Source organism: Podarcis vaucheri, assembly GCF_965113315.1.
Source record: "Podarcis vaucheri genome assembly, chromosome: 3".
Taxonomy (NCBI): Eukaryota; Metazoa; Chordata; class Lepidosauria; order Squamata; family Lacertidae; genus Podarcis; species Podarcis vaucheri.
In genome coordinates, this window is record NC_138761.1 from 91952150 (window position 1) to 91964590 (window position 12441).

Below are 12441 nucleotides of genomic sequence, written 5' to 3' on the forward strand. Positions count from 1 at the left end.
GCGGTGTGGTAGCCTTTTTTGAGGTTTTTAAAGACTTTGGTGATTTTTGAAGCTTTTCCAAAACTTTCCCGACACCGTGCTTTGCAAGACGAAAAAAATCGCAAGACGACAAAACTCGCGGAACGAATTAATTTCGTCTTGCGAGGCACCACTGTATCAACCTTGCAATTCATCCTACAGAAGCTACAAGATCAGCCGCCCCCCCCCCCCCGTCCTGAGCCTAAATTTCTAATCATGTCTTGTCATTAATTTTTGGGCTAAAAACTGAAAGAAACAGACCAGTGTTTGCAAAACTTCCTGAACTGGTTTGCTTTGAGAAATCTTTTACTCCGACAACTTGACGAGTAACTCTGTGCAACCTTATCTTATGTACAGATTCACACCCCGTATGTGCATCAGTACACGTGAAGGAGACTTCATGTGATGATCTGCACCTTTGGTGGAGCCTCAGCATCTTTGGAGAGGCTTGCATAGGCTTCTTTGCTGAAGATATTCACCACAGGGGCTGCTCCTCAGTCACCATGTGAAAAGGCTGCCATACCAAGTTTAGCATATATTGCAGGATTTAAAACAGATTTGTTGATTATCATAGAACTGATTACTGAACCAAATCTTTGCTCTTCCTACAATATAGTACGCTGCAGGTTTGCTAAGAGCGTTCTGCACTGGAGTCAAAAGGTGGAAAAGGGGGAATCCTGCTGCCTCTCCCTCTGATGCATGAATACCAGACAAGCAACAGATTCTTCGTACTTTCGGCTGCTCCTCTGAAATGAGGGTTTTTTTGTTTCGCCTTAGAATTCTGAGGATGAAAAGTGCGTTAAGCACATCAAGTGCATTTGAGCTCTTCCTGAAGAACAGATAGCCAGCATGCATATAAGAATTAAAGGTAAAGGGACCCCTGACCATTAGGTCCAGTCATAGCCAACTCTGGGTTTTGCGGCACTCATCTCGCTTTATTGGCCGAGGGAGCCGGCGTACAGCTTCCAGGTCATGTGGCCAGCATGATTAAGCCACTTCTGGCGAACCAGAGCAGCGCACGGAAATGCCGTTTACTTTCCCGCCGGAGCGGTACCTATTTATCTACTTGCACTTTGACGTGCTTTCGAACTGCTAGGTTGGCAGGAGCAGGGACCAAGCAACGGGAGCTCACCCCATCGCGGGGATTCGAACCACTGACCTTCTGATCGGCAAGTCCTAGGCTCTGTGGTTTAACCCACAGCGCCACCCGCGAATTGCAGCCAACCAACCTCTGGCTGGGAGGCGACCACCAAACTTTACCGAAGTGCCATTGTCATGGAAGTTATATACTGTATCCAAGGGCTGTTTCTGCTTTAACCAGTGTGGACTCCAAGAAACATGTCAATATTCTCGTCAACAGATTAGGAGTAAAAATTGTATGTTGTGATTTTTGAAGGAAGTTGTATTACAATCCATTCTCCTAATAAAGAGTTTCAAAATAGGATCTGACTGGCAGCCTAGTACATCAGCTTGGTGGCAGCATGGCCTGCAATAAGGATTGAGGGAGCCTGTAGCTAACTGGCTAGCTACAGAGGAATGCAGAAGTGGGGATAGGGAAAGTTATTCACCAGGAATAGTACAAGCTACTACTGTTCCAGATCCAACAGCCCAGAAAAGTGATCCTTACCAAACCAAGGCAGAACCCTTTCAACCTTAAAGAGATAGGAAACTGTTATGAGACGTTCTGAGCACCTCCATTAATAAAGTTCAAGTTTTCCCATTAGAGCGTAGGTTAAAGGTAAAGGTAAAGGGACCCCTGACAGTTATGTGCAGTTGTGAACAACTCTGGGGTTGCGGCGCTCATCTCACTTTACAGGCCGAGGGAGCCGGCGTTTGTCCGCTCCACAGTTTTTCCGGGCCATGTGGCCAGCATGACCAATCCACTTCTGGCGCAACAGAACACCGACACCAGAGCAGCGCACGGAAACACTATCTTCCCGCCGGAGCGGTACCTATTAATCTACTTGCAGTTTTGGGTGTGCTTTCAAACTGCTAGGTTGGCAGGAGCTGGGACCGAGCAACGGGAGCTCACCCCATCCCAGGGATTCAAACCGCCGACCTTTTGATCAGCAAGCCCAAAGCTCAGTGGTTTAGACCACAGCAGAGTGTAGGTTACATACTTCTAAAGGTAGGTCACTTTTTTTAGGTGGGAACCTAGAAAACGAATGAAAACAGTGTGCCTCTATATGGAATACCCTTCTTAGCAAGAGTGATCCTTCCCAATCAGGATAATTTGCTAAAGGTTCCTGACATATTTTATTGTATTCATGGGTTGATATTGTGTGTGCGCGCGCAGTTTACTGCTGCAACACAAAGTTAGATGGTCACTCCAAAGTAGTCCTTCAAAAAGCCTGCACTAGAAACAGTGATTTAAAATTACCACTTTTTGCATTCAACACGTCTATGCATGAATCAAATGGCATTTGACTGAAATGAGGACATACTGCAAAAAGTAACCAATATTTTAATTATGCACAAACGTAAAATTATGCGTATTAAATTACCACAATAAATTAACCATGTAGGAATGTAGAAAGGGTTTGCCTTTCTGAATTAAGATGATTTAAAACATTGGGGGGGGGGGAGAGAAAATAATTTGCTGTACTATTAGTAAGGCAGGAAGCATAACATATACCTACAGCCCAGTCAGTTTGGTGCCATGTTCACTCTCAAAACATAGAAAGTACATACAAAGATAAAGGTGAAAGAAAATAACTAGGTCCTCAAACTTTTGTTTCACTTCTTAAAGTCACAGTGGAGACCCATCACAAGTTTGCCAGAGCACTGGAGATTGCAGTACTACTTAATTTCCCCCTTAAGGTAAGACAGTAAAAGAAAATGAGGATTCAGTACATATCTGTTGCAATGTTTATGCTAGAAATGCATGTACAACAGGAAAGAAACATTAACATCCAAAAATGAAAGCCTGGGGAGAGGAAGAGAAAGAATAAAGCAAAAAAGGCAAGCCTAGTTTACAAACCAGATAGTTTTAAGAAACTAAAGCTTAAGCCATCCTGTCACGCAGTGGAACTACGTTTTTGCACCTCTTAAATATGCTGTCCCATACCACACCTGTATACTGCATATCACCGAGACAAATATGTGGGATAACTGAAATCCAGTTAAGGGGACTCAAGTTCCACTGCAGTTTATGATGCTTAGATGTGTCAGTAGAGCTCAGTCCTTAAAGTGCATTGAGACTGTGAAATGTTAACCTGTACTTTTTTTTTTTAATCGTTGTAATAGAACGAACAAATTTCAACTACTTGGGAGCCAGCTTAGATGTTTCTTCGTGCACTGATACCAAGCCATCTTCACATCTCTTCCATGCTTCGCTTGATGGCCTCTTGAAAAGCTGCATCTTCCTCTGCATCTGCATTAAAGAAGCAGGACTTAAAATTGCATAACAAATGCATAGCTGAAATACTGACTCAAGCAAGAAATGGCTACCGCTTCCTAATCAGTGGTTGCAGAAAGGTCAGACCCCTGGGTCCATCTAGCTCAGTTGTGGCTACGCTGACTGGCAGTAGTTCCTCCAGGGTTTCACCTGGAGAGAGAGCCAGTGTGGTGTAGTGGTTAAGAGTGGTGGACTTGTAATCTGGTGAACCGGGTTTGCGTCTCCGCTCCTCCACACGCAGCTGCTGGGTGACCTTGGGCCAGTCACACTTCTCTGAAGTCTCTCAGCCCCACTCACCTCACAGAGTGCTTGTTGTGGGGGAGGGAAAGGAGAATGTTAGCCGCTTTGAGACTCCTTTGGGTAGTGATAAAGCGGGATATCAAATCCAAACTCTTCTTCTTCACAAAGGAGTCTCAAATTTACGTTGAGAAGCCAGCGACTGAACCTGGAAACTTCTGCATGCAAACCAAGTGCTCTACCACTTTTATTAGTTCATTTATTTATTAAATTTGTATGCCGCCATGTATATCTCAGACACCAGACAGATCTCAGACACCACCAAGCTATGCTCCTTCCTAAAGCAAGTTCTAGCTCTTTTAAATGTTTGTTCATGTAGCTGGCAGCTACCAGTTGTTAGCCTCTGGGGGTATGCAGGATGGCTAGCAGGCGCAAATGGTTTATACAGCCTGTATAAAAGTTATCTCCTCCGCTAGGAACTATACACAAGGCTGTCACAATGTGCACGATCCCAACAGCTCTAGAAAGACAGCTCACACAATTGTGGGGGGTCACATATATGCCCCCCCACAAAGCTGCTAGTACATACAACCATTGCCTCCATAAGATCCTCGGTTGTATCATGACTCTGCCAACAACCCGGCTCACTCCTCTGAAGGCCAGCATGCAAGCACTGTATTAACTGGACCTAAATCCATGTCTCAAATGATAAGCAAAGGCCCATTTTATGAATAGTCCTCTCTCTTGCTATAGCCACTTTTCTCTGTCACGGTGGCTGTACAGGAATATGCACATATGGTGGGGAAAAATGCTTTCTAGGCTCTTCCTTGTTTGATAATATTGCCAAATCTAATTTTCTACGGCCTCTTCATCTCTTGAATAAACATCTTGTAGCGAAATTAACATACCGTTTTGGTCCTTCGTTACTTCTGAAACCTGCTCCACTGCCATTCGAGTATCTACCACTTCATTTTCTGTAAAAAGACACACACAGAACTAACTATGCAATACCACAGCTCTCACAACTAGCTTTCCTCTTCAGAGTTTTGTTGATTGGTAAAACCTGGCTGTCATAACTTTTCCTTCCTCGCTTCAAAATCCAGTACCCTCAAACAGTGTGCAACATATAACCAAAACAGAGCTTTATCTTCACACCCACACCAAGCTAGCTTAGCAAGATGGATGGTAAAGAAATTGGGAATGCATTCCCATTATTGCAATGTCCTTTGAAAGCCACCCTTCAACTTGATTCCCATGTAGGAAAAGAACATGAGATCCATGCCAACACTCAACTGCAAGTTCGTATTATTTTACAGAACTGAACATGCAACAAAATAGATGAAACCTGCATGTGGCTTTCATACTTTAACTCCCATAACAATTGCACAGAACGGAAAACAGGGAAGACTCAAGTTATAAGCTTTTCAACAACAGTGATGCATTTTTACAAAGTACATCAACAACAGAGATGAATTTCATAAAGAGACCCCTGGACCCTCTAAAATCTCAATTCAAGATACTCTGTACAGACAGGACAGCATAATTTGATCTCTAGGGTGCTGCATCTGATCTCAAAAAAAAAATGGGTTAAATGAAGCTCCTGTTGGCTTTCTGTGAAACAGAACTAAATCCCTAAACGTAAGATCTTGCAGTGGCACACTTTTAGACTTTTCCTTTGCAGGTTAGGAATGAGCTATGCTGCAGCAACTTCCATGCTGCAACAGGGGGATGCAACTGTCTTGACTTTCCACTGATCTTCCAAGACAAAACTGCTTCAGAACAAGTGATTAAATAATAAGGAGCATCGAAGACAATGTTGAGGTTGGTGTGCCACTGCTACAAATCTAAAATGAGGCAAGTGACTTATTTTGCACAAAAAGCCATTGTAGGAAGAAGTGGGAGAGAGGACTCTGGGATTAGCTCTAGCTCCTAAATTTACCTCGACCCCGGGAACCGTTTCTCAGAGTAAAATATGAGTCAAATTCTTATGCGTTATGTAGCAAATTGTGAACTCTGCAGTGGTTTGCTCTGCATAGCAATACCCAAAGCCCAACAACCGCCTGGTGCTTCGGAAGTGCTGTGCAAAGTACACTGAAAGTCCTGTGCTCAGAACTTTCCAAGTGCCAAGTAGAGGGCTTTCAAAGCCCTTGTGCTGTGCCTCCTACGCACCTATGTGATGCTTGTCGAATATTTGGGAAACACTGCACTGTGATGGGTGCAAATCACAGGACGCCATCGTGTCACATGATTGACTGGCAGGTGAGGGGTCCAGTGCACCTGTCCATGCTGGCTCGCCAGTAGTGGGGCAAGATAAAAGATCTGGCCTGTTGGGCCAAAAGCCTTCCCCATCCCTGCCATAGGCTGTTTGTTAAACAGAGCATAAACACATTGCTCACTAACGGGCTTTATATTCTTTATTTTGCCTCCATTACTCTCTTGTTTCCTAGTGGCTGGCCTGTACTATAGAGCCCCTACAAACTAGTTCAACTAAACTAAGTTACAAGTGGACTATATGTGATATATCGATGGGGAATTATTCATAAAGCAGTACAGTACGTGAACAGGCTGCCTCTCCTTGCCTCAATCCTGGAAGTAGCTTCCACCAGGCAATGCATGCCTAGGCTGTATATATAAATGTATTTGAAAGGATACCTTTGGCTATATCTGAAATGCTGTTCAATAAGGCAAACATCATATCGGCATCAATCTTATGAGGATCTAGAATGCGAGTTGTCCGCTGAGTCATCTTAAGCTGATCCTCAAGCTCTAGAAAGCTTTTGTCTCCCGAAAGAATAGTGAAAGGAATATGCTTTGGTAGATGCTCATCTAGGCGGCCCACCTATGGAACAAAACATGAATTATGCGAGGCAGAGAGACAATGGGCGTACAATTTCTTTAGTGAGAGGATTTCAGATTGTGTAGGTAGACAAGATTGAACATTCTTTAGCCCAAACATTGTAAAACACATTGTTGTGTATGTGTTTTTTTACAATCAAGAGGTAAATACGTTTTATGAAATAATTTTTTTATATATTTGCACTGTGTCAGGGGTTCAGGAGCAGAGGCGAGGGAAAGGGAGGAAACAGAGAGCGAGGGGGAGGAGGCAGAAGAAAGGATGTGTGATGACGACGACCCGAGATCTCCGAGTCTGTCCAGTGAATCAGAAGATTCACAAAAAGGAGCACCAGTGGCCAGGGCAAGGGGGGAGACTAAGGGGACACCCCAGGAAGATAGAGCCAGAGGGGACTCAGAGGGGAGCAGTTGGAAATCGGGACCAGCGTCACCGCCAGAGAGCAGGGAAGAGGAAGGGCGCCAGGGATCAAGCGCTGGCAGCTCACAACAGGAGGGAGGGCACGAGTCAGGAGTGGCCACACCTCCATCGGGGAGCGAAGAGACGGTTAGACGGAAGGTGGAAGGTTGGGCGCGCGCGCCAAGTTCAAATGCACAGGAAGGTGGCGCAGTAGGCAGCCCGGAAAGGGAGCCAGGTCCTAAAGCCCGGCGCAAGGAGACAGGAGGGTCCGGGGGGTCAGCGTCAGAAGAATCCCGGAAGGAAGAGACCCCGGGGGGCAGAGGGACCCAGAGGAGAACTGTCAGGCGGAAAAGGTGGAGCAGGGCTAGGATATTAAGTTGGTGCGCAAGGGGCGGAGACTCAGACGGAGCTTCGCCGATCTAAGCATAAGACGTAGAGTTGCGCGCAGCAGCTTGAGAATGGAGACTGTAACTCAATAAAGACTTTTATTTAATGATAGCTGGCTAGCGTGATCCTCTGTGAGCTAGGATCTGGAGGCAACCCTGACACACTGTGATAGGATTCTCAGTGAATGCCAGCAACTGACACTCTAACACAAAATATTTCCTTTGCATCTTATCACAGCACAGGTGGTCGAAAACTTACATGCACACAGATTGCAAAGTCAGCAGCCTCTCTCCTTGTACCACAGTGTGGATGGAGGAAGAAACACCCAATCTTGTTAAGGTAGTTAAAAATCTTGCAGTTCACAGGTGGCTTCCAGTTGTTGTGCCCACCTAAGCAGTAAGCCAGAAGACAGCCACTGTTAAGAGATTCGAGGGACTAGACAAGGGAATAGACAGTTACTTTTAAAAAGTGTGTGTGTGTGTGTGTGTGTGTGTGTAAAAAACACAAACCTTGTGAAATTCTTCTTCTTCTTCTTCTGAAATAATTATGTTTCTGAGAAGTGGGTAATCTAAATTGCACATGGTTGATATATGCAATGTACTATACATGCTCCAGCTTTGTAACTTTTGCTAATTTGTGTGGCAAAACATGCTCCCATAATAATGGGCAAAGGACTGAGCTACGTCTAACAGCACAAAAGGTGTTCGATCATCATTTCAACTGTTTTCAAGTAGACATCACTTACAACATTTTCACTAAATGCAGCATCCAGTGAGTATTAAACTGATACCTAAATTAACACAATGTGGGGGACCATTGGATCTGTGCTTGGAAGTGGTTCAACAGACAAGGTGCTGCTATTAAGGTGACCCTGCTGTGTGTAGGGACCTCCTGAATAGTACTCATTGGAGGGTTATAGCAAGCAAGGCCTCCGCCACAGATCTCAAGAACTTGGGTTTGACCGATTCTGGGGGAAGCACTTGAAGTACTTATTAACTATGTCCTTCAGGGCTTAATACCCCAGTATTAACACACCTTGCCTGAAATAGGAATGCTATATGCCATGAACTTGCGTAAATGTATGCTGCTACATTTGTAGATTATTTGACTCACATGTGCTATACAGTGCGCATCAAGGGAAAGTTTGCACTGCCAACGAGTTTCTTACCTTGAAAACCCCAGATAAAAGTTCCTTGGTTAAGGGTAGCAGGCAACTGATGGAAAAGGTTTCCCCAGTTATCCAAATCCATCATAATAATATGAGTCATGGTACACAAGTAATCAAGATCAGGTAGATCTCTGTCATCTAGATAGTCGGGTGGAAGGGAAGAAGAGGGAAGCATAACAAACATTATACGGATTCCTCAGCTGTAGAAATCTGTACTTCAGAAAAATTCAAAACAAAGCACATCAAATTCTTTAAAAATTCATTGCAATTTAAGTAATTCATATGTACTCAATAGGGTACCTCCTTCAGCAAATTTATACTAACTTCAACATTTTTCATTATGAGATTTTGCTTGTTTTTATGCAGCTTGCATTTAGTTTTAGATGATTACTTGCCCAAACGTAATTGTAAACAGTGAGGAGGAACACAGACAAATACAGAAGGGCTCTCAGGTGCTGGGGAAATTATTTACAAAACAATGCCATGATACAAGTCTACTGAATAAAATGAATTTCCACACAGCGCCTGAGATTTTACTGTCCTGTAGTTGTTTCACAATTACAGTATCAACAATTGTGTTCTTTTCCTTCAAAAACAACTACCAAAAATCTCCTAAGCCTTTCTTATTCACATTGCTAGAAAAATTGTCATCAACGATGTAGAATGGGTGCAAGACTAAATAAAATTTCGTGTACCACTATGGAAACAATTATATAAGCAGAGTTTGCCGAGGCTATGAAATGCTACATGTTCAGTTTAACCAAGGGCTCGCCAACATTTCCGTTTTTCCCACCACTCCCCCACCCCCCGAGAAAACCTGTGGTTTACCGCTGAATCAAACCAAATAGCAATTGGGTTTTGTGAGAGACAAGTGGAAAACCTCCAGGACCCGTGCTTTCCAGGCACAGGGCAAGCAAAGTGTTGACAAGCCCCAGCTGTTCTGCAAGGTTCTCTCAGCAGCCATATTTGTTTGGGCAGCCATATTTGTTTGGGCATCCAAAGTATACCATGGTTTCTACCTACCTAGACCAAGCCCTTCGGAAGATGGCTTCTTAACTTGCTCCTTGGGTAGCTCTCCTGGCCGCCTCTTCTCTGAAGCACCTGCTGCAGTCCTGTCTTCCGAAAGCATTAGGTTTTCAGGCTTTTTGTCTACACAGAATCCACCGGGGGAAATCTGGAAGACGTCACTTCCTGCTTGAGTTGGGGCTAGCTGGGGCTTTTGTGGGAAGCAGTGCTTGCTGTGAAAGTGCTGGTGGGCAATTCCAATATCGTTGAAGTTTTTGTTGCATGCTCCACACCTCACGATGTACAATTCTTGGTCAGGTTTTTGCTCCGAGTGTGTCATGAGATGAGTCATCACGTCAGGAAAGCTCTGCGCTGTTGAGGAGCACAAGGTGCAGCGGAACCACAAGTTGCCCTTCTCCAGCAAGGCCTTCTGGCACCTCTTGTAATCTGCCTTCCTGTTCTCTTTGCTAAAGTATTTCACCCGACAACCACAGTTCAGACGATTGCTCTCTTCTACTATTTCGGTACTCTTGATCGATGTCCCCGCTTCCTCAGACACGCATATGTAATCTGTGCTATGGAAGCCCTTGAAGTGAAGCAAGAACTTCTCCTCCGTGTCAAAAAACAGGTCGCCACAAAAGCCACAGAAGTATTTGACCTTTATGACACTGTTATGCTTATCCTGACAGTGTCGATGGAAAGTTTCGTTCTTCCGGAATGTCATTTTGCACAAGTCACAGCTGTACCTGTGGAAGTGGTGGCTCTCTAATGACACACAGTGCTGCTTCACGCTGTCTTCAGAGTCAAAGAGCTCCTCGCACATGCAGCACTGCCATTGGTGAGACACTGACACATCCATGGGGCTCAAAGGTGGAGACTGCTCCATAGGGCTAGGAGTTCGGTCTTTCTGTTCAAGTGAACTACCGTACAGTGCACCAGAAGATGCTGTAGCATCCTCAGCAGCAGCAGCATCCTCCTCACGGTAAAAGCTGTGCACACCATGATATTCTGTCACATGGGCCTTAACGTCATCTACTTTCTGAAGAGCTACACTGCAGACCTGACACCAGAAGACGAAATTAGTCAAGTGAGCTCCTCCATGGAACCTGCTCATGTGCAAACGGATGACGCTTGCATTTTCCGCAAGCTTGCCGCACACCGCACATTTGTGGCAGATTCTGTTCTCGGAAAAAATGTGGTTTTCTACCAGCTCCTCAGAAGGAAATGCCAGCTCGCACTGACACACCCAGGTTTTGATGGCAGGAGCACCACTAACCTCTTGGCTTCTGCCTTCCGAATCCTTTATTCGTTTTGAAACCATTTCCCTCTCATCGCCAATGGATTCAATCGAGTCCGAAGGTCTCTTCAGAGGAGAAGATTTTAAAAAGCTGCTATTCTTCTGTAGACAAGAGGCACTTTTATTCCTTTCGTTGACGTGGCATACTGTCAAGATGGATTCTTCCATCGTGGTGAATACTTTAACCTTGTGTAGGGTTTTGGAAATATGCTGACGGATATGGGTGTCGTTGATAAACAGCTCGCTACAGGTGTGACAGAAACCTTTGGCTTTAAATACTTCGGCGACTTGGCAGATGCGCTTCTTTGACAGAGTCACTGGGCCGGCATCACGACAACGAGTTCTAAAATGGGAAAGGACATTGTGATACCTACTTAGCTGTGCATTACCAAAAAAATTAAATAAAAATCAGTATGCGCTTAAAAAACCCCATTCACACGCTAAACATTATTTTTGGATATTTGCTTAGTTGGGCCCAGATAAGTTTCCAAGGTTAGCAGCCTTCCAAACAAACAGGGGATGAATGACACTAGGCCTCTGCCAGTCATTGCCTCCTAAATCTGCCTCTTCTGCAGTGGCAATGGCCCAGATACCAGACAGAGCCCTTTAAAGCCAAGGCTGGCAGCTGGTAGAAGCACAGGATTCTGTCTTCTCAGTCCAGGGGTAAGGTATCTTAGGCCCTCCAGGCCTCACTACCTGGCCCCTGGGACTCTCCCCAGGCCACATGCCTGGCCAGCTTCAGACCCTACAGGGGTGTTTTGCCCCGCTGGAATGTGTCATTGAACTCTGATCAGGCCTCTTGGTTGCCTGGCTAGAGAAGGATGTGTGAGCGTGGGTAGGAACAAGTTCACTGTACAAGCATAATGCTTGATATCCATTCCTCTGCCCACTTTTGCCTCTGGCTCCACTTGCTATTGGCATGCTGCCTCGAGAAGGGAAGGTTGCTCTTGGGCTGAAAGATTCCCTACCTCTTTTCTAGTCCTTTAAGGACAGGAATGTGCAGACAACAACTTACGGACATTGCTATTTTCCCAGCAGCGAAGACAGTTCAGCACTACAGTTTACATTATTTATCATATTTATTAAATTTGTGTGCCATCCTTCATCCGTAGATCTCAGGGATGGTTCACAAGAAAAAAATACTATATACATACATATACATATACATATATATATATATATATTTGCTTTCGTAGATTTTCACGGGTATAGGAATGCAGGTTTTGGTGTCTTCGGGTGTCTTCCCGTGTAAGAGTCGGGGTGTCTGGGCGACGTTTCGACGAGGTCTCACTCGTCATCTTCAGGCTGGTGCTTTCGGCTTCTTGTTACTGGAACTCTTACACGGGAAGACACCCGAAGACACCAAAACCTGCATATATATATATATATATATATATATATATATATATATGTGTGTGTGTGTGTGTGTGTGTGTGGTATATATATGTGCATGTATGTGTGCATATATATATATATATATATATATATATATATATATATATATGCAGGTTTTGGTGTCTTCCCGTGTAAGAGTCGGGGTGTCTGTGCGACGTTTCGACGAGGTCTCACTCGTCATCTTCAGGCTGGTGCTTTCGGCTTCTTGTTACTGGAACAGAGCAGAGTCTGGTGTTTGAGTTCCTATAAATACTGTTGAGGGGTGTGGTGTATAGCCTCCAACGTTC

General features: G+C 44.6%; 1 protein-coding gene across 4 annotated transcripts in view; it reads right to left on the reverse strand.

The window, feature by feature from the left end:
• Positions 1–2872: 2872 nt before the first annotated feature.
• The window catches only part of ZNF451 (zinc finger protein 451), a 28371-nt gene continuing 18802 nt past the window's right edge, over positions 2873–12441 (reverse strand). For all 4 annotated transcript variants that reach the window (XM_082218254.1, XM_082218252.1, XM_082218251.1 and 1 more), the window contains 6 exons: positions 9481–11102; positions 8458–8595; positions 7548–7678; positions 6305–6491; positions 4561–4626; positions 2873–3391 (listed from right to left, as the gene is read on the reverse strand). In XM_082218254.1, coding sequence (XP_082074380.1) covers positions 3333–3391; positions 4561–4626; positions 6305–6491; positions 7548–7678; positions 8458–8595; positions 9481–11102 — 2203 coding nt within the window. In that variant the 3' untranslated portion in view covers positions 2873–3332. The remainder of the gene's footprint in view (positions 3392–4560; positions 4627–6304; positions 6492–7547; positions 7679–8457; positions 8596–9480; positions 11103–12441) is intronic.